Source organism: Oncorhynchus mykiss, chromosome 10, assembly GCF_013265735.2.
Source record: "Oncorhynchus mykiss isolate Arlee chromosome 10, USDA_OmykA_1.1, whole genome shotgun sequence".
Classification (NCBI taxonomy): Eukaryota; Metazoa; Chordata; class Actinopteri; order Salmoniformes; family Salmonidae; genus Oncorhynchus; species Oncorhynchus mykiss.
The window spans coordinates 66,535,835-66,556,312 of record NC_048574.1 but is presented as its reverse complement, the minus strand read 5'-3'; the positions used below and the strand labels follow the sequence as shown (position 1 = coordinate 66,556,312).

Genomic DNA, 20,478 nt, shown 5'->3' with positions numbered 1-20,478 from the left:
GGGCTTTATTGGGCTTCGCTGGTGCAATCTAACCAACACATTAGCCGGAAACGTGCAAAACCAGACCATCTGACACGCCAGGCAGACTCGAGCAACCACTAAGTATTTGAAAGGTTTCAAATAGCATTTGAACCCAGGTCTGGAGTACAGGTGGTGACAAAGCCTTCGCAAAAAAAAAAAAAAAAAAGACCCATTCTTCCTAATTTGCAAAGCTAGATTAGCTATTGATTACAGTACAGTGATTAAAGAAATCTTTCCAATCTATTATTTTCAATTTGTAACGGCCTCCATAGACATTATCCCCCTAAATGTAATTATCCCTCGAATTGAATTAGATTTTTGGGGATGGTAAACCGGAGGAACCAGTCTGTTCCGGGGGCGTTATGATCCGCGCCGGGACGTGTCGTGGAGGGTGTAAAACACGTGACCTCCTGACTGAAGCTGATAAAGTGGTGAGCGTCCAGCGACCGTCAAGGCAAGGCGGGGGGCAGGGGTTTTATTGAGGTGAGTGAGTTGGGTGTAACTGCAGTCTCTCTCTCTCACTCTCCCATCTCAGTTCCACTCTCCATCCATCTCCCTTGCTCTCCTGTGATAAACAGGGACGCTTCATTAACTTTGGGACGTAACCTTTTCTCGCCAATGTCACAAGCTATTTATTTGATCCATCTAACTGCAGTCAGGCCTCCATTTGCTCAGCTTCATAACGATTATATTGTTGGAAGAGGAGGAGGGGGGGGGGGGGTAATTAGTAATGGTTCCAAGCAGGATATAATGAGATGAAAGCTTCTGCTGCGACTGAGCGAGTTGGTCACCATCTAACGGTCAAATAAATAGTGGGTAAAATACAGTGGAGGTTCTTGGCATGTTGTTCGTTCAGCTGTCAACATAGTACCAGGTTGTGGTCATGAATGCATTGAATGAGATCAGTATTATATGTATACATCTTTTTGAGTGCATCACATCAAACCACTGTCCTGAGTCAAAGTACTCAACACACAGCAAGTCTGTTACCAGGGTGATGGACTCCCAAGCAAAACAAGCCCAGGGTTCTGACATTCGGGTTCCAAGAACGTGGAAGCTTTCTCCCCTGCTCTCGGGTGATTACAGCCTACTTCAGAGTCAAGGAGAGAAGGACCCCTGGAAGTGGAGGCTTAGGTGTCTATTTATCTGCCTTTGTTGAACAAATATGAAGAGGCATCTCTCTGCGTCTCAGAGGAAGATTAGGCATTCTTCCTCGAGGGCCTGTTAGGGGCTGGTTTGAAGACCAAGGGTTTGATCAAGTGCTCTATTTTTGCATTACACTTCCTTCCTGAATCCTTTGATCCTTGGCGTTAAAATGTTGGAAAAGTACCCTGTATTGCTCTTCCCCACAGTTATCTTTCAATTGGGGAGACCATTTTGTTTTTCTACTGTGCCTGCTGACAGTTGTCTCCTTCCCATAATGGTCACCTTTCCCAGAACGCAGTCTTCAGAACACAAAACAAAAAGACAAAACCAGGTCGGCTGACTGACTGAGCGAGGATGCCAACAGACAGGTGATGCTAACTGAAGGTAAAAGGCTAGCCCGCTAGCCCCGGGAGATAAACAAACAGGGTCTATTACAAGGCTATGAGAAAGCTGCACAGTGCAAAATAACAAGATGGTCACATATATACGAGGCTAGACAACGTTAGCGGGAAACTCAGACGAGGCCAGTTTGCAGACCTTGTTGTGTTTATCAGACAGAGCTCACAGCCCAGCAGAGGTCAGATGTAAGGAGCCTTTATGCTGGAGAGGAATGTTTACAGAGGTGTTTTCTTGCTGCAGCCTGCATTTGAACAGACCTGGTGGTTACCCAAGATCTCATTATGACTCAGAGGTACAGAGAGAGTGGGGGAGGGAGATAGGGTGGGGGAGGGAGAGAGAAGGAGCAGTAGAGGGAGGGAGAGAGAAGGAGCAGTAGAGGGAGGGAGACAGAAGGAGCAGTAGAGGGAGGGAGAGAGAAGGAGCAGTAGAGGGAGGGAGACAGAAGGAGCAGTAGAGTTAGGGAGAGAGAAGGAGCAGTAGAGTTAGGGAGAGAGAAGGAGCAGTAGAGTGAGGGAGAGAGAAGGAGCAGTAGAGTGAGGGAGAGAGAAGGAGCAGTAGAGTGAGGGAGAGAGAAGGAGCAGTAGAGTGAGGGAGAGAGAAGGAGCAGTAGAGTGAGGGAGAGAGAAGGAGCAGTAGAGTGAGGGAGAGAGAAGGAGCAGTAGAGTGAGGGAGAGAGAAGGAGCAGTAGAGTGAGGGAGAGAGAAGGAGCAGTAGAGTGAGGGAGAGAGAAGGAGCAGTAGAGTGAGGGAGAGAGAAGGAGCAGTAGAGTGAGGGAGAGAGAAGGAGCAGTAGAGGGAGGGAGAGAGAAGGAGCAGTAGAGGGAGGGAGAGAATGAAAAAGAGAGATGTCCTTGAAAGGACAATGAGGGAGAGATAAAGTGAATAAACTGAGAGAACAAGGTTTTCCCAGCACTGTGCAAATGGCCCCGTGACACAGGAGAAGGGTGTAAACTCTACGTGATAAGACCTCCGCATGCATTCCTGGGTCTTGATGATACGGCCTCAGAAGTTTCTGTTTGACGGTCAACACAGACCTGGCGTTGATCCATGTTAGTCACGCTCTCAGCTGTGATTCCACATCTAGCTTGTGGGGACATGCCAGGTCTGGATACGCCGATTAGTATGAACATAATAACATAGGCTAACAGTCTCTCACAACGACACACATGTCAAAACACAGTCGACAAAGATGAGACATAACCCCAACCAGAATAATCCATTTAGATTTCAATCAAATAAACATGGAATGTGTTGTTTCAGTTCAATAGATGTAGTTCTCATATACAAGGAGATCAATGGCCTCATTATGAGGCATACACTCAATAAGTTATGTCTGGAGCTCCTCATGTTATCATCTGAGGTGAAGGTGACCCAGGAATACACAGCTAGAGTGTGTGTGTGTGTGTAGCATCTGGGATAACAGAAGATGCCTTTCCTCTCTGTAATAGAGGGAATCTGCCTGCCTGCCAGGCTGTTTGCCTGCCATTTCAGATCAGACTGACAGGCAGCGGAGTGTGTGTGACAGGCAGCAGAGTTGTCTGTTGACGGGCACAAGGACTTTCACTGCTCCAGCACACAGACAGACAGCCTTTGAAGCACTGGCTGCGTGTACAGTGTGTGTGTACCGTGTGTGTAGATCGAAGCTTGACAGCTCTTATTGAAAGCGAAGGGCAGCAAAGACAAAGGTGCAGGCCTCAGACGGACTCAGCAGCCAGCACCATATTCCACGACAACATCCGATCGCTAGGCTACTGAAGACAGGCAGACTGAGGAGGCTACTGAAGACAGGCAGACTGAGGAAAACTAACCGGCAATTTAAAGTCTGGGGCTGCAGTAAACAAAATGCTAATATGTAAAAAAAAACAATGAAGCCAAACCGAAGCAGCTCTCCCTCTAAGACCGGACCATCATTTCACAGCATTGTGGTTTCTAGCCTCCTCTTCTTCAGTCTCAAAGCAAACGCTTTTAACAGAACTCCAATGGCATCCTGTTATCTCACTTAACCGCAGAGCAATGCGGAATTCCAGGTTTGTGCTTCCCAAATGGCACCCTATGCTCTTTATCGTGCCCTACGGTGGGCCCTGGTCAAGAGTAGTGCGCGATAAAGGGCATAGGGTGCCATTCGGGACGCAAGCCAGTCTCTCAAGGAGATGAGTCAAGGAAGCGTTTGTAGAGTAATCTGCTGGTGCAATCATGTCTTGATTGCTCACAGTGGGGTGTCCTGAATCACTCCCATACTGTATGATAGTACTGACGGAGTGAGAGAGAAACCCCTCTGGTATCTAAAGGACAAGAATAACAATCCTAGTCTTAGATAATGATGGAATCTTTCATTGGCGACATGAAAGGCTAAATTCCAGTGGAAGATCCATTATCTGATCTGAAGAATGTCTGCTGTGACGCACGATGGAAATTAAATGGTAAATGTTGCTGGATGGGATACGTTGTACATGCGAGCCATGTCTAACAGGGAAAATCTATGGAGGACACGACAGCACCAGACACGTGCCTTGTTCCATTTTGTTCCAAGTGATGTATCAATGCCAGGTGCTACTTTGAGAAATGCAACTGGGGGGCTGAACATGCCATAAAAGGAATAGGAGGTCCATCACATTCGTTCTAAACAGTAGGATTTGCACTGTGTTTGTTCTCTACATTAGAACATGTTCAGCAGAATATTTAATTCACTTGACTACTCCCCTCTCTACCGGTCAGGGACAGAACCCTCGCCAAAAGTAGTGCACTATATACGGAATAGGGTGCCATTTTGGACACAAGCTTGGTCTAATCACTGAATCCAGTGGCTGGGATAATGAAGTCATATTCAGACTGCACATCCTCTTTGGGACAGAGGAATTCAAAGCACCCGGGTTGTGACATTCCTGTCTGTTCCAGCTCATCTTTATCAAAATAAAAGCGTCCCCAAACCAAACAGAGAGAGTCCGGACCGAGACCTTGTGGGCCGCAGCTGAAGGACAACAGAACTAAAAAAATACAAAGATATGGAGGCCAGTCTAGAGAGGGAGTCAACATTGTCTCTCTGTAATATCCCAGTAAAACGACAACGGAAGAGAGAAAACTTAGACCTCCTCAAAGTAGCACCTGGCATTGATACATCACTTGAAAGACTGAAATGCATGTCTTTCAAGGTCCATTTTCAAGCGTGGGTTTCTCTCGATCTCCTATTGATCCAGTGGTGAATAAGCCCTTAGTCTGAATGTTAGCTGCTGAAAGCTGGGCAGGAATAGGCTTCTCTGAGCTCCTGTGAGTCTGAAGGTTTACGCCACTTAAGCTGGGACTTGGAGTGGAACGCCAATGTAGAAGGAAACACACAAAGCGAGCACACACACACATGGACTCCCACACACAGGCATAACACACACACACACATGTACTCCCACACACAGGCATAACACACACACACGTACTCCCACACACAGGCATAACACACACACATACTCCCACACACAGGCATAACACACACACATACTCCCACACACAGGCATAACACACACACACACATACTCCCACACACAGGCATAACACACACACACACTCCCACACACACGCACTCCCACACACACGTACTCCCACACACACGTACTCCCACACACACGTACTCCCACACACACGTACTCCCACACACACGTACTCCCACACACACGTACTCCCACACACAGGCATAACACACGTATGAATAAATAAGAACACCCACAACCCAAGGTCAGACAATCTGTAAATAAAGGGAAAGAGAGAGTAAAAAGAGAGAAGCTACAGTCCTGTCTGGCAGCCAGGCAGATATTTTGGCTATTTGCTGTGGAAACAGAAGCAGGATCAGGAAGAAGAATGCAGTAGCAGCACTGGATTATTCCCTGGCAGGGGTCATCCAGGGGTCAGGTCAAAACAAGCCTGGCTTGTCACAGCTAGAGATGATTGATGGTGAATATAAGGGCACTGCAGAGAGCGAAAGAGAGCGAGGGCGAGAGAGCGAAAGAGAGCGAGGGCGAGAGAGCGAAAGAGAGCGAGGGCGAGAGAGCGAAAGAGAGCGAGCGCGAGAGAGCGAAAGAGAGCGAACGCGAGAGAGCGAAAGAGAGCGAGCGCGAGAGAGCGAAAGAGCGAGCGCGAGAGAGCGAAAGAGAGCGAGCGCGAGAGAGCAAAAGAGAGCGAGCGCGAGAGAGCGAAATAGCGAGCGCGAGAGAGCGAAAGAGCGAGCGCGAGAGAGCGAGCGCGAGAGAGCGAAAGAGCGGGCAAAAGAGCGAGCAAAAGAGAGCGAGAGCGCAAAAGAGCGAGAGCGCAAAAGAGAGCGAGAGCGCAAAAGAGAGCGAGAGCGCAAAAGAGAGCGAGAGCGAGCGCGCAAAAGAGAGCGAGAGCGCAAAAGAGAACGCAAAAGAGAGAGCAAAAGAGAGAGCAAAAGAGAGCAAAAGAGAGCAAAAGAGCGAGCGCGAGAGAGCAAAAGAGCGAGCGCGAGAGAGCAAAAGAGCGAGCGCGAGAGAGCAAAAGAGCGAGCGCGAGAGAGCAAAAGAGCGAGCGCGAGAGAGCAAAAGAGCGAGCGCGAGAGAGCAAAAGAGCGAGCGCGAGAGAGCAAAAGAGCGAGCAAAAGAGAGCAAAAGAGCGAGCAAAAGAGAGCAAAAGAGAGAGCGAGAGCAAAAGAGAGTGCAAAAGAGAGAGCGAGAGCAAAAGAGAGTGCAAAAGAGAGCGCAAAAGAGAGCACAAAAGAGAGAGCAAAAGAGAGAGCGAGAGAGCAAGAGAGCAAAAGAGAGAGCGAGAGCGCAAAAGAGAGAGCGAGAGCGCAAAAGAGAGCGCAAAAGAGAGCAAAAGAGAGAGCAAAAGAGAGAGCAAAAGAGAGAGCAAAAGAGAGAGCAAAAGAGAGAGCAAAAGAGAGAGCAAAAGAGAGAGCAAAAGAGAGAGCAAGAGAGAGCAAAAGAGAGCGCAAAAGAGAGCGCAAAAGAGAGCGCAAAAGAGAGCGCAAAAGAGAGCGCAAAAGAGAGCGCAAAAGAGAGCGCAAAAGAGAGCGCAAAAGAGAGCGCAAAAGAGAGCGCAAAAGAGAGCGCAAAAGAGAGCGCAAAAGAGAGCGCAAAAGAGAGCGCAAAAGAGAGCGCAAAAGAGAGAGCAAAAGAGAGAGCAAAAGAGAGAGCAAAAGAGAGAGCGAGAGAGAGAGCAAGAGAGCAAAAGAGAGCGAGAGAGCGCAAGAGAGCGAGAGTGCGCAAGAGAGCGAGAGAGCGCAAGAGAGCGAGAGAGCGAGAGAGCGCGAGAGAGCGCAAAAGAGCGCAAAAGAGCGCGAGAGAGCGCGAGAGAGCGCGAGAGAGCGAGAGAGCAAGAGAGCGCGAGAGCAAGAGAGCGCGAGAGCAAGAGAGCGCGAGAGCAAAAGAGCAAAAGAGAGCGAGAGAGCAAAAGAGAGCGAGAGAGCAAAAGAGAGCGAGAGCAAAAGAGAGCAAAAGAGAGAGCAAAGGAGAGAGCAAAAGAGAGAGCAAAAGAGAGAGCAAAAGAGAGAGCAAAAGAGAGAGCAAAAGAGAGAGCAAAAGAGAGAGCAAAAGAGAGAGCAAAAGAGAGAGCAAAAGAGAGAGCAAAAGAGAGAGCAAAAGAGAGAGCAAAAGAGAGCAAAAGAGAGAGCAAAAGAGAGAGCAAAAGAGAGAGCAAAAGAGAGAGCAAAAGAGAGAGCAAAAGAGAGAGCAAAAGAGAGCAAAAGAGAGAGCAAAAGAGAGAGCAAAAGAGAGAGCAAAAGAGAGAGCAAAAGAGAGAGCAAAAGAGAGAGCAAAAGAGAGAGCAAAAGAGCGCAAAAGAGAGAGCAAAAGAGCGCAAAAGAGAGAGCAAAAGAGCGCAAAAGAGAGAGCGAGCGCAAAAGAGAGCGAGAGCAAAAGAGAGCGAGAGCAAAAGAGAGCGCAAAAGAGAGCGCAAAAGAGAGCGCAAAAGAGAGCGCAAAAGAGAGCGCAAAAGAGAGCGCAAAAGAGAGAGCGAGAGAGCAAAAGAGAGAGCGAGAGAGAGAGCGAGAGAGCAAAAGAGAGCGAGAGAGAGCGCAAGAGAGCAAAAGAGCGCGAGAGAGCAAAAGAGCGCGAGAGAGCAAAAGAGCGCGAGAGAGCAAAAGAGAGCGCAAGAGAGAGCAAAAGAGAGAGCAAAAGAGAGAGAGAGAGCGCAAATAAAGGAAATCTATTTTTTCCTCTTCTTGCAATGGAGATCTATCCACCAGCGGTTTTAACGACTGATCTAGGATCAGCTCAAATTACTTCAGTCCTGACTTCAACAAACAAGAGCAAACTAACTCACCTGGCCCAAGCGAAGATGGTCTCTAGATTCTTTCAAACTGATTTAGGATCAGCTCACCTTTCTACAGCTCTGACCTCGACTGTCATAATGAAATGAACAAATCTGGCACAGGAACAGCTGGTTGGGGGCATAAAAGGCAACCAACCACACGGCAGGGAGGGAGGGGTGGGGGCGGTCTTGGTGGATCCAGCCCAGGCGCATCGTGGGACGTGGCCTCGGGCCAGCCTGCTGGGTTACGATGACTAATCACGCACACACCTGTTCTGACCTCTGTCTTCACAGCATGGTGTGAGCAAGTCACTGCAGCATTAACCTGAGAGTTACAAGTCATCCGGATGGACATTACCCTAATGGTGGTGGTGGGAAGAGAGACAATCCGCATGGCTTCACGATCAGATGCCCTTGGTACTGATCTGTTCACATCAGCACAATGCTGAGAGAGACCGACAGACTGTATAATCACTGCTTGGCTGAGTGCCCAATGCAATCAACAGGGAGGAAGCTTTTCTGCTATAAGGCATGACACTTTCAGTGTTTCAGTGTTTCATGCACCTGGGCACCACTGACGCATTCAGAGTGTATTTGTAATTGTCCATGCAAGGATAGAACGTCTGAAACGTGTTGTTCCTTCCCTTTAGTCGTTCTCCTTGCACTTTAAAAAGCCAGAGAGCTTTGTCCTAAAGGAGAAATGTCATTAAGAGCTCCAGTTAAAATGGAGTCGGCGAAGACCAGGGAAGAGGTGATTTACAATACTCCCTGAGCCTCCCTACCTCCATCCCTCTTGCTCTCCCTCTCTCAGCGAGGCCCACACCAACGCCACCATTTTAGTAGACCCTATAAACCAGCAACACAAGGTCCGCGCAATGGCTAAGGCTCAATCTCCAATGGTACCCTGTCCCCTATGTAGTGCACTACTTTTGACCAGGGCCCATCAAAAGTAGTGCACCACATAGAGAATAGGGTGACATTTGGGACAAAAACTACATGCAGGAGGAGGAAGAGAGAACAAAATGGATTCCAGACAATATGCTGCAGTAATTGTAAGACAGGTGGTGTTACGTGCCAATGTTGAATGATGTCACTAATCAATTGCAATCTGGTCAGGGTCTCAGGGAGATTCTGGCGCATCAAGCGGTATCATTTGTGTAAAATCTCCAGTATGCAGTATACTGTAGCCTTTGCATTTGAGTAAATCTTAAAATGCAAAAATCAATACAAACCCTTGATCATGAATCTGAGGTATTGAGTGAAGACACACTAAGTCATTTAAAGAGCTGCCATAGCATGTGGATTGACTTCCTGCTAACATGCTTCATTACAGATCAATGAGACGGTAATGAGAAATAGACCAGCTGTAATGTGTTCCTTCAGAACAGGAACTCATTACAATGTGTATTGCATTCCACATGACACTGAGATGCAGTGGGATGGAACAACCAATGAGACTTAGAGACACTATCACTTTTTAAACTCCTATTCATAATCTCCAGAACCAAACCATACTAATCTACATATCAGCACCATACCAATCTACATACCAGCACCATACCAGTCTACATATCAGCACCATACCAATCTACATATCAGCACCATACCAATCTACATACCAGCACCATACCAATCTACATATCAGCACCATACCAGTCTACAACTGAGACAACGGCGATTTTCTACAGTCTGTAGTCAAAAAGGTTTGGACTAGTTTCAATGTGGGGGTTGGAGAGCGAGGGATGAGTGACAGTCGTACCTTTCCTGTGACAGCCGACCAGACCTTGAGCGAGTTGTCGTCAGAGCCGCTGACGATGCGGTTACCACAGAACTGGAGGCAGGTGATGACATGGTCATCATGACCCTTAAGCACCTAGAGAGGACGGAGGGATGGAGAGGAGAAGAGGGAGGGAAGGAGAGAGAGATGGATGACAGGGAGGGAGGGAGGGATGGAGAGGCGAGAACGGGAAGAGAGATGGATGACAGGGAGGGATGGAGAGGAGAGAACGGGAAGAGAGATGGATGACAGGGAGGGAGGGAGAGGAGAGAACGGGAAGAGAGATGGATGACAGGGAGGGAGGGAGAGGAGAGAACGGGAAGAGAGATGGATGACAGGGAGGGATGGAGAGGAGAGAACGGGAAGAGAGATGGATGACAGGGAGGGAGGGAGGGAGAGGAGAGAACGGGAAGAGAGATGGATGACAGGGAGGGAGGGAGGGAGAGGAGAGAACGAGAAGAGAGATGGATGACAGGGAGGGATGGAGAGGAGAGAACGGGAAGAGAGATGGATGACAGGGAGGGATGGAGAGGAGAGAACGGGAAGAGAGATGGATGACAGGGAGGGAGGGAGGGAGAGGAGAGAACGGGAAGAGAGATGGATGACAGGGAGGGAGGGAGAGGAGAGAACGGGAAGAGAGATGGATGACAGGGAGGGAGGGAGAGGAGAGAACGGGAAGAGAGATGGATGACAGGGAGGGATGGAGAGGAGAGAACGGGAAGAGAGATGGATGACAGGGAGGGAGGGAGGGAGAGGAGAGAACGGGAAGAGAGATGGATGACAGGGAGGGAGGGAGGGATGGAGAGAACGGGAAGAGAGATGGATGACAGGGAGGGATGGAGAGGAGAGAACGAGAAGAGAGATGGATGACAGGGAGGGAGGGAGGGAGGGATGGAGAGAACGGGAAGAGAGATGGATGACAGGGAGGGATGGAGAGGAGAGAACGGGAAGAGAGATGGATGACAGGGAGGGAGGGAGGGAGAGGAGAGAACGGGAAGAGAGATGGATGACAGGGAGGGAGGGAGGGAGGGAGGGAGGGAGGGAGGGAGGGAGGGAGGGAGGGAGGGAGGGAGGGGAGAGAACGGGAAGAGAGATGGATACGGCGGAGAAGGAGAGGACGGAGTGAGGGAGAATAAGATAAAAATGTCAAGAACCAAACAGGAACAATGACAAGGCTGTATTTGTCCAGACATCAAAGACTTGAAGTAAATGTCACGAGGTGTACAGAGACCCCCGTTAAAAAAAAGACTTGTGAGTGTATGTGCGTTTAAACTCAGAACTGCCGACTCGGCGAATGACAGAACGCGTTACAGGCGGAGTGTGAAGGGCAAGCGCCGTAACCACGGTTACGTCAGCCATTCCTTCTCGTCACAAAAGGACCCGAGGGCTTTTGAAATTAGCCATACGAGGCATATTAGGAAGATCACTCTCCCTTGCTAGTCAAGCTCAATTTAAACTCTGAAAACAGGAGAGGCCGAAACACTCAAGAAACAGCAGGTTGATGTAGAAGTAGAATTGAGGTCATGTCGAGCTCTAGAGATGAACTACCATAAAAATATATATATCTATAAGAACGGCCATTACCAAAATCTTCTTTAGGAGAGTTAGAGAACTGACCCACCTATGGCTTCTAATAAAACCCAACATAAGAGCCTTATCAACTTGGACGCCTGATCTAATTCAAAGCCGCTTTATATAAAATCCATACGAGTCTCAAGGGAGTGTTAAGATATAATGAAACCGTCTAATAAGGAACGAAGAAAGGCTTTAGATTCTAAGTTTTATACAAAACCACCAACTCCAAAGTTGAGAACTGAAGCAGAGTTAAATACTGTGGGCTAATGATGAACGCAAATAGAATTATCTATATTATAAACTGGGTGGTTTCAGCTCTAAATGTTGATTGGCCGACAGCTGTGATATATCAGACTGCATACCACGGGTATGACAAAACATGCATTTTTACATTGGTAATCAGTTTATAATAGCAATAAGGCACCTTGAGGGTTTGTGGTATATGGCCAATATACCACAAAGCCGTGGTAAATTGGCTGTATACCACAAACCCCCGAGGTGCCTTATTGCTTAATTATATAAAATGTTGAGAATAAAGGGAAGCAAAGACAAAATGTCTACCTTGGGTGATCGGAGGTCTCCTCTCCTCCAGTTGGTGTCTATCCTATGCTGCCTGATGTACGCACACTTCCAGGGGCTGTGGGTGAAGCCCGGCTTGGTGACTTTCCTCTTCTTGAAGGCTAGAGGCTCATCAATGCCTGCTTGTGGAGAGATGAGAGGAGAGGAGCAGTGTCAGTCCGAGACTGCGTCCGAACGCAGAATATCTACCGTTTGCTCAGGCCATTGTCAATCTAGCCTGACCATTGTTCAACATTGATCATATTGGTCAATGCTGGTGTCAATCATGGTCTGAAACTACTTCAGCCTGTTCCTTTCAGGCCAGTGCTTGTGCCTGTCATGCCCGTATACCGGTTCAGTGATTCCTATTGGCTAAGTGCGTCTAGACTGACCCTCCTCCCGGCACTTCTCCCTCCAGAGGAGGTTGTCCTCAGCCAGGATCCTCCAGTAACGACAGGTCTGAGCGGCCTGCAGCAGGTCCTTGGGCTCAAGGAACGACAGCACGTACAGGGCCAACTGACGGAGGAGAGGAAGGATGGAGGGAAGGAGAGAGAGAGAGGAGAAGGTTATTTTACAGCGTAAGGGCGTTGCCGTGGTTGAGTGGGTGGTCTGGGTCTAGTTGACCAACCCCAACACCTCCTAAAATACCCGTGCTCTACAACTCAAACATACCTCATCCCCAAGCCATTATTGATGATCCAGAGCAATTGAGAGCGTTTGAAAGTGTTTCATCGATGCAGCACAGCAGAACCCCTGATTGTGTATTGAGTTGGTTACATAACAGGGTACTACAGGGTGTCTTCGTCTTACTACGTGTCTCAGTCTCATCCATATATGGATACCACTGAACTGCCCCCAGGGTTTGTTCTGTTGCTGATTCTTTACTCTGCCTAGTGCCTACCACACCCTATCACACTCCAGCCTGAGAGACGGAGAGAAAAAAGAGAAAAGAGCGAGAGAAGAGAAAAAAAAGAGAAAAAAAGAGCGAGAGAAACGAGACAGAAAAGAGGAGAAAAGAGGAGAGAGGAGAAAAGAGGAGAGAGGAGAGAAGGAGAAAAGGGAGAGAGCGAAAAGAGAGGAGAGAAAGAGGAGAAAAGATGAGAAAAGAGAGGAGAAAAGATAGGAGAAGAGAAAAGAGAAGGGGAAAAGAGAAGAGAAACGAGAGGAGAAAAGAGAGAAAAAGAGAGGAGAGAACAAATGGGAAGCAAAGCAGAAACAGCAAAATGGGAAGAAACAAGGTAGCAGTGAGAGGGAGCAAGACAGGCTGTCTGAGGCTCCAACCTCTGCTAAACAAGGTAACAGTGAGAGGGCGCAAGACAGGCTGTCTGAGGCTCCAACCTCTGCTAAACAAGGTAACAGTGAGAGAGAGCAAGACAGGCTGTCTGAGGCTCCAACCTCTGCTAAACAAGGTAGCAGTGAGAGGGAGCAAGACAGGCTGCCTGAGGCTCCAACCTCTGCTAAACAAGGTAACAGTGAGAGGGCGCAAGACAGGCTGTCTGAGGCTCCAACCTCTGCTAAACAAGGTAACAGTGAGAGGGCGCAAGACAGGCTGTCTGAGGCTCCAACCTCTGCTAAACAAGGTAACAGTGAGAGGGCGCAAGACAGGCTGTCTGAGGCTCCAACCTCTGCTAAACAAGGTAGCAGTGAGAGGGAGCAAGACAGGCTGTCTGAGGCTCCAACCTCTGCTAAACAAGGTAACAGTGAGAGGGCGCAAGACAGGCTGTCTGAGGCTCCAACCTCTGCTAAACAAGGTAGCAGTGAGAGGGAGCAAGACAGGCTGCCTGAGGCTCCAACCTCTGCTAAACAAGGTGGCAGTGAGAGGGAGCAGGACAGGCTGCCTGAGGCTCCAACCTCTGCTAAACAAACAGTCTGAAGGGCCTTGGCCACTGGAGCAAGCTGAGGGGAGGCTATTTAGACCATTATGGAACATTCCAGACTACTTCCCACACATCTCCCTTCACTCACTCCCCCATTACAGATGATTCCACACCTTGCCTTTCTCTCCCCTCTTCCACTCCCCGTTCAGACCTCCCTCACACCTGACAGACAGGAGGCAGGTGCCAGACTGAGACAGTCACTCTGATAAGGACCTCTCTGAGGAGTGACAGGAGGCTGTTTAAGATAGATCCCCTGAGACCGTAGAGTCCTGAACAGAGACACATTGGCCCGGTGTTATTAGTCCCCAGTTTGAGCGAAGGGTGACACACCCACCGAAAGGTGCCTTTAAGGCTTTTTCCAATGAGTTAAGTGGAGATAAGACAGCTCAGGGAGCTTTCAGTTCTCACCTCTTTGGGCAACAGGGATGGATGGGAGAGTGCAGTTGGGGGAGTTAGGTGGTTCTCACTTCTTTAGGAGGTAGAAAAGCAAGTGGGTAGAGAGGTGTTAGAAAGAGAGAGGAGAGAGAGAGAGAGAGAGAGGGGAAGAAGGGGTTAGAAAGAGAGAGGAGAGAGAGAGAGAGAGAGGGGAAGAAGGGGTTAGAAAGAGAGAGGAGAGAGTGGGGAAGAAGGGGTTAGAAAGAGAGAGAAAGGGGTTAGAAAGAGAGAGAGAGCGAGAGAGAGAGAGAGAGAAAGAAAGATAAAGGAAGAAGGGGTTAGAAAGAGAGAAAGAGCGAAAGAGAAAGAAAGAGAGTGGGGAAGAAGGGGTTAGAGAGAGAAGAGAGAGAAAGAGAAAGAGAGAGGAGAGAGTGGGGAAGAAGGGGTTAGAAAGAGAGAAAGAGAGAGAGAGAAAGTGAAAGAGAGAGGAAGAAGGGGTTAGAAAGAGAGAGAGAGAGAGAGAGAGAAAGAAAGAGAGAGAGGGGAAGTAAGAGAGAGAGAGAAAGAGGGGAAGAAGGAGAGAGGGGAAGAAGGGGTTAGAAAGAGAGAGAGAGAGAGAAAGATAAAGGAAGAAGGGGTTAGAAAGGGAGAGAAAGAGAGAGAGAATGGGTTAGAAAGAGAGAGAGAAAGGGGTTAGAAAGAGAGAGAGAGAGAGAAAGGGGTTAGAAAGAGAGAAAGGGGTTAGAAAGAGAGAGAGAGAGAGAGAAAGGGGTTAGAAAGAGAGAGAGAGAAAGAGAGAAAGGGGTTAGAGAGAGAGAGAGAAAGGGGTTAGAGAGAGAAAGTGGTTAGAAAGAGGGAAAGGGGTTAGAAAGAGAGAGGAGAGAGTGGGGAAGAAGGGGTTAGAGAGAGAAAGAGAGAGAGAGAAAGAGAGTGGGGAAGAAGGGGTTGGAAAGAGAGAGAAAGAGAGAGAGAGAAAGAGAAAGGAAGAAGGGGTTAGAAAGAGAGAGAATGGGTTAGAGAGAGAGAGAGAGAAAGTGGTTAGAAAGAGAGAGAGAGAGAGAGAGAGAAAGATAAAGGAAGAAGGGGTTAGAAAGAGAGAGAAAGAGAGAAAGAATGGGTTAGAGAGAGAGAAAGTGGTTAGAAAGAGAGAGAGAGAGAGAGAAACGGGTGAGAGAGAGAGAGAGAGAGAGAGAGAGAGAGAGAGAGAAAGTTGTTAGAAAGAGAGAAAGGGGTTAGAAAGAGAGAGAGAAAGGGGTTAGAAAGAGAGAGAGAGAGAGAGAGAAAGGGGTTAGAAAGAGAGAGAGAAAGGGGTTAGAAAGAGAGAGAGAGAGAGGGGTTAGAAAGAGAGAGAGAGAGAGAAAGGGGTTAGAAAGAGAGAGAAAGTGGTTAGAAAGAGAGAGAGAGAAAGGGGTTAGAAAGAGAGAGAGAGAGAAAGGGGTTAGAAAGAGAGAGAGAGAAATAAGGGGTTAGAAAGAGAGAGAGGAAGATGGGGTTCAAAAGAGAGAGAGAGGAAGATGGGGTTAGAAAGAGAGAGAGAGAGAGGAAGATGGGGTTAGAAAGAGAGAGAGAGAGAGAAAGGAAGATGGGGTTAGAAAGAGAGAGAGAGGAAGATGGGGTTAGAAAGAGAGAGAAAGAGGAAGATGGGGTTAGAAAGAGAGAGAGAGAGGAAGATGGGGTTAGAAAGAGAGAGAGAGGAAGATGGGGTTAGAAAGAGAGAGAGAGGAAGATGGGGTTAGAAAGAGAGAGAGAGGAAGATGGGGTTAGAAAGAGAGAGAGAGGAAGATGGGGTTAGAAAGAGAGAGAGAGGAAGATGGGGTTAGAAAGAGAGAGAGAGGAAGATGGGGTTAGAAAGAGAGAGGAAGAAGGGGTTAGAAAGAGAGAGGAAGAAGGGGTTAGAAAGAGAGAGGAAGAAGGGGTTAGAAAGAGAGAGGAAGAAGGGGTTAGAAAGAGAGAGGAAGAAGGGGTTAGAAAGAGAGAGGAAGAAGGGGTTAGAAAGAGAGAGGAAGAAGGGGTTAGAAAGAGAGAGGAAGAAGGGGTTAGAAAGAGAGAGAGAGAGAAAGGGGTTAGAAAGAGAGAGAGAGAAATAAGGGGTTAGAAAGAGAGAGAGAGGAAGATGGGGTTCAAAAGAGAGAGAGAGGAAGATGGGGTTAGAAAGAGAGAGAGAGAGAGAGGAAGATGGGGTTAGAAAGATAGAGAGAGAGAGAGGAAGATGGGGTTAGAAAGAGAGAGAGAGAGGAAGATGGGGTTAGAAAGAGAGAGAGAGGAAGATGGGGTTAGAAAGAGAGAGAGAGAGGAAGATGGGGTTAGAAAGAGAGAGAGAGAGGAAGATGGGGTTAGAAAGAGAGAGAGAGAGGAAGATGGGGTTAGAAAGAGAGAGAGAGGAAGATGGGGTTAGAAAGAGAGAGAGAGGAAGATGGGGTTAGAAAGAGAGAGAGAGGAAGATGGGGTTAGAAAGAGAGGAAGAAGGGGTTAGAAAGAGAGAGGAAGAAGGGGTTAGAAAGAGAGAGGAAGAAGGTGTTAGAAAGAGAGAGGAAGAAGGGGTTAGAAAGAGAGAGGAAGAAGGGGTTAGAAAGAGAGAGAGAGAGAGGAAGAAGGGGTTAGAAAGAGAGAGGAAGAAGGGGTTAGAAAGAGAGAGGAAGAAGGGGTTGGAAAGAGAGAGAGGAAGAAGGGGTTAGAAAGAGAGAGGAAGAAGGGGTTAGAACGAGAGAGGGCAGCAGGGAGATGAAGAAGGGGTTAGAACGAGAGAGGGCAGCAGGGAGATGAAGAAGGGGTTAGAACGAGAGAGCGCAGCAGGGAGAGGAAGAAGGGGTTAGAACGAGAGAGGGCAGCAGGGAGAGGAAGTAGCGTTGGAACTGCGGCTCAATGACCTGAGGAAGAAGGGGTTAGAAAGAGAGAGGGAGGAGGAGGGGTTAGAAAGAACTATAAAGGGGTTGTCACCTCTTTGGGCAGCAGGGAGATGAAGTCGCGTTGGAACTGCGGCTCAATGACCTGCATCATGTGTTTGACATGCGTGGGCTCACAGCTGTCGATCAACTCATCCAGCGCCATCAGCTTCTCTGGGCCACTCCAGCTCTGAAAAACACACAGGAGGACGAGGGAGAGCAGGGTTAGATGGGATGTGTCGATGGTACACTACTCCAGCTGTGGAATACACAGGACTGGTCAGGAGAGAAGTACATGGAAAGGACTTTATGTGTTGGTTGTGTTGATGGTACTTGATAGTAAAATAAGTTGTTTTTAGTGTTGTTGCGTTGAATTGGCATACAAGGGTGCTTGCTAGAAGTGTGGTGGAATGTAAAAGTGTTTGAAGCCAATTTGCATAGGTGTAGAAGTGTGTATATTTGCCAAAGCATACACTATATATACAAAAGTATATGGACACCCCTTCAAATTAGTGGATTTGGCTATTTCAGCCACACCCGTTGCTGACAGGTGTATAACATCGAGAACACAGCCATGCAATCTACATAGACAAACACTGGCAGTAGAATTGCCAGTCAGTTAGTAACATTTCTGCCCTGCTAGAGCTGTCTCGGGCAACTGTAAGTTCTGTTATTGTGAATTGGAAACATCTAGGAGCAACAACGGCTCAGCTGCAAAGTGGTAGGCCACACAAGGGCACAAAACGGGACCGCTGAGTGCTGAAGCACGTAGTGTGTAAAAATAGTCTGTTCTTAGTTGCAACACTCACTACAGAGTTCCAAACTGCCTCTGGAAGCAACATCAGCACAATAACTGTTCGTCGGAAGCTTCATGAAATGGGTTTCCATGGCCAAGCAGCTGCACACAAGCCTAAGATCACCATGCGCAATGCCAAGAATCGTCTGGAGTGGTGTAAAGCTTGCTGCCATTGGAGCAGTGGAAGCGCGTTCACTAGTGATGAATCACACTTCACTATCTGGCAGTCCGACAGACGAATCTGGGTTTGGAAGATGCCAGGAGAGCACCACCTGCCCCAATGCATAGTGCCAACTGTAAAGTTTGGTGGAGGAGGAATAATGGTCTGGGACTGTTTTTCATGGATTCAGGCTAGGAATCCCTTAGTTCCAGTGAAGGGAAATCTTAACACTACAGCATACAATGACATCCGGAACGATTCTGTGCTTCCAACTTTGTGGCAGTTTGGGGGAAGGCCCTTTCCTGTTTCAGCATGACAGAGAAATGGTTAGTCGAGATCGATGTGGAAGAATTTGACTGGCCTGCACAGAGCACTGACCTCAACCCCATCGAACACCTTCGGGATGAATTGGAACGCCGACTGCGAGCCAGGCCTAATCGCCCAACAACCTCACGAATGCTGTTGTGGCTAAATGGAAACAAGTCCCCGCAGCAATGTTCCAACATCTAGTGGAAAGCCTTCCCAGAAGGGTGGAGGCTGTTATAGCAGCGCGATATTAATGCTCATGATTTTGGAATGAAATGTTCGACGAGCAGTACTTTTGGTCATGTGTATGCAAGTGAATAACACATTCCCTCAACAGAAGCCAGTTAGCCCAAGGCACCTCGCCGCTAACTACACTGGCAACAGGCCAAACTGTTGAGCTTAGCTAGCAAGGGCTGTAGTTGTAACTAGACCAAGTGTCTAGATGCTGGGGCCAACGTTGTTTTCCCTTTGGGAGAGCGCTCAAATGTAACACAGTGATTATAAGAGAAGGATGGAGGGAGGCATGGAGGATGGAAAGCATTGGGCATGTAAAGCATCTGTAATTTGGCAGTTAGACTGACGCCACCGGAGGAGCTGGCTGTGTTGGTAGTTAAGGAAGGTAATCAGAGAGTTGGGTTCAAAGCAGTACTCCTCGAACCAGGGCAAAGGGTTGGATTACTGAATGGTTACTCAGCGCTGGTTGGCAGGCGACTTAACACCCATTGGTTATGCCTCTGGGAATTAGCTTTCTGGGTAGAAACACCGCTAGCTACAAAGCTTGCTTATGCTTGGCGGGTAACGCACTGAACTAAGGCACTGATTACAAAGCATGGGTCAGTCAACCCTGGTTTTCAACCAGACGACATAACGCCATGTTTCTTTCCAGTGTTATGACATTTGGATAGCATTATTTTCTGGCTATACTCATCTTCAAACCTCGTAAAGAGGATTCATTGAATTTCTCTCTCACTCCACAGGAAGCACAAAAAGGGTCTGAGCATGCCAGGACAGGAAAGAGAATGTACAGAATGCACGTTGTGGGTTTAGCTGCCTCTAATACGGGCTGTCAGATGAAAGGCAAAAATGGGGCCATAGCAGGTGAACTACGTCAATAGCCTCTCTCTCTCACGCTCTCCCGCTCTGTCAAAAACCCACACACAGAGGGCGAGTTCTCACATGGACAAGTTATTTCACAGGATTTGTGTTTTTTTGGGAACGATTAAGCGATAAATGCAATGTTACAATATTTGACAACGGATGACTGAATTGTTTGATGCCGTGCCATGTCCCGGAGAGGCAGGTACTGATCTTAGAGGTAGTTGTTGCAGAAGTAAACAGAGCGGAAAAGCCCGACCTTGAACGCAACATTGTTCTAAACCGCTGCTGAATCTTAACATCCTGAAGTAAGACTTACAGGCATCTAATTGTTAATGAACTTGGCCTGAAATCTCTATGCTGCAGTCTGGCTTCTGTGGCTGTAAATCTCTACAGGATGGGATTACATTTCACAATAGCAGTAAACTGGTTTATTCACCAAACAGAGACGTGAAGAAAGTTAATCACCGCAATATTAGCAGAAAGATGTTGCCGACAGGAATGTTATTAGCAAATTGCCATTTTTCGAATAAAAGATTTCTTGACATTTTGTTGCGGTTATACCTTCAGAGAATGCTTTGAAGACGGCACTAAAGCTCTAATTTCTTTCCTGTTTATTTCCCCAAAGATTTGGCCTTCATGACGGGCAAAGTCAATACAGCCACAAAGCCTGCTGTAAAAAAACTTCAGCGAAGAAGGCAGCAGCATTACAGCGAGTTGGTTGCCAAGTCAAATAAACTCAGCATTGTTCCCATTTCGGATGAAAGGGATGCTTTACTGACGATGAATTTCATATTAACAAAATGCTGGAAACAAATCGCCGATGTCTGAGCACTCGTCATCATTATGGAGTTGCCTCAACACAACAAGGCTTTTACTGCCCTAACAAAAAGCAGAGAAGAAACCATTACGGCCGTGCCTGAAATGGCACCCTATTCCCTATATAATAAACTATTTCTGACCTGAGGCACTACAGGAAGTACCTGAAAGACAAAGGGATTTATCTATTGACTATTGGCTGTGACGTTAGAACTCGACTATAGGCTAATATGTCATTTGAAGCTGACTGGCCTAAAATACTATGTGGCTTTGAAAGGATTACCTGAACAAAGATCACATCTGTTCAACTGTTGACATAGTATACATCGGGCGTTGGCTGCACAAATACAATATTGGAGCCTGTATTCTAAACAGGTAGGCTAAATCCTATCCCATGCTACAGTGCATATGGTAATGTGTGGGCCAAAAGATCAAGGCAGCAAT

General features: G+C 47.8%; 1 protein-coding gene across 1 annotated transcript in view; it reads right to left on the bottom strand.

Annotated features, from left to right (window-relative positions):
* Nucleotides 1–20,478, bottom strand: part of LOC110534508 (F-box/WD repeat-containing protein 7) — a 93,870-nt gene that overhangs the window by 11,672 nt on the left and 61,720 nt on the right. The window contains 4 exon segments of the mRNA XM_021619390.2: nt 9,574–9,687; nt 11,728–11,864; nt 12,117–12,240; nt 16,914–17,048. Of these exon segments, the coding sequence (XP_021475065.2) occupies nt 9,574–9,687; nt 11,728–11,864; nt 12,117–12,240; nt 16,914–17,048 (510 nt within the window).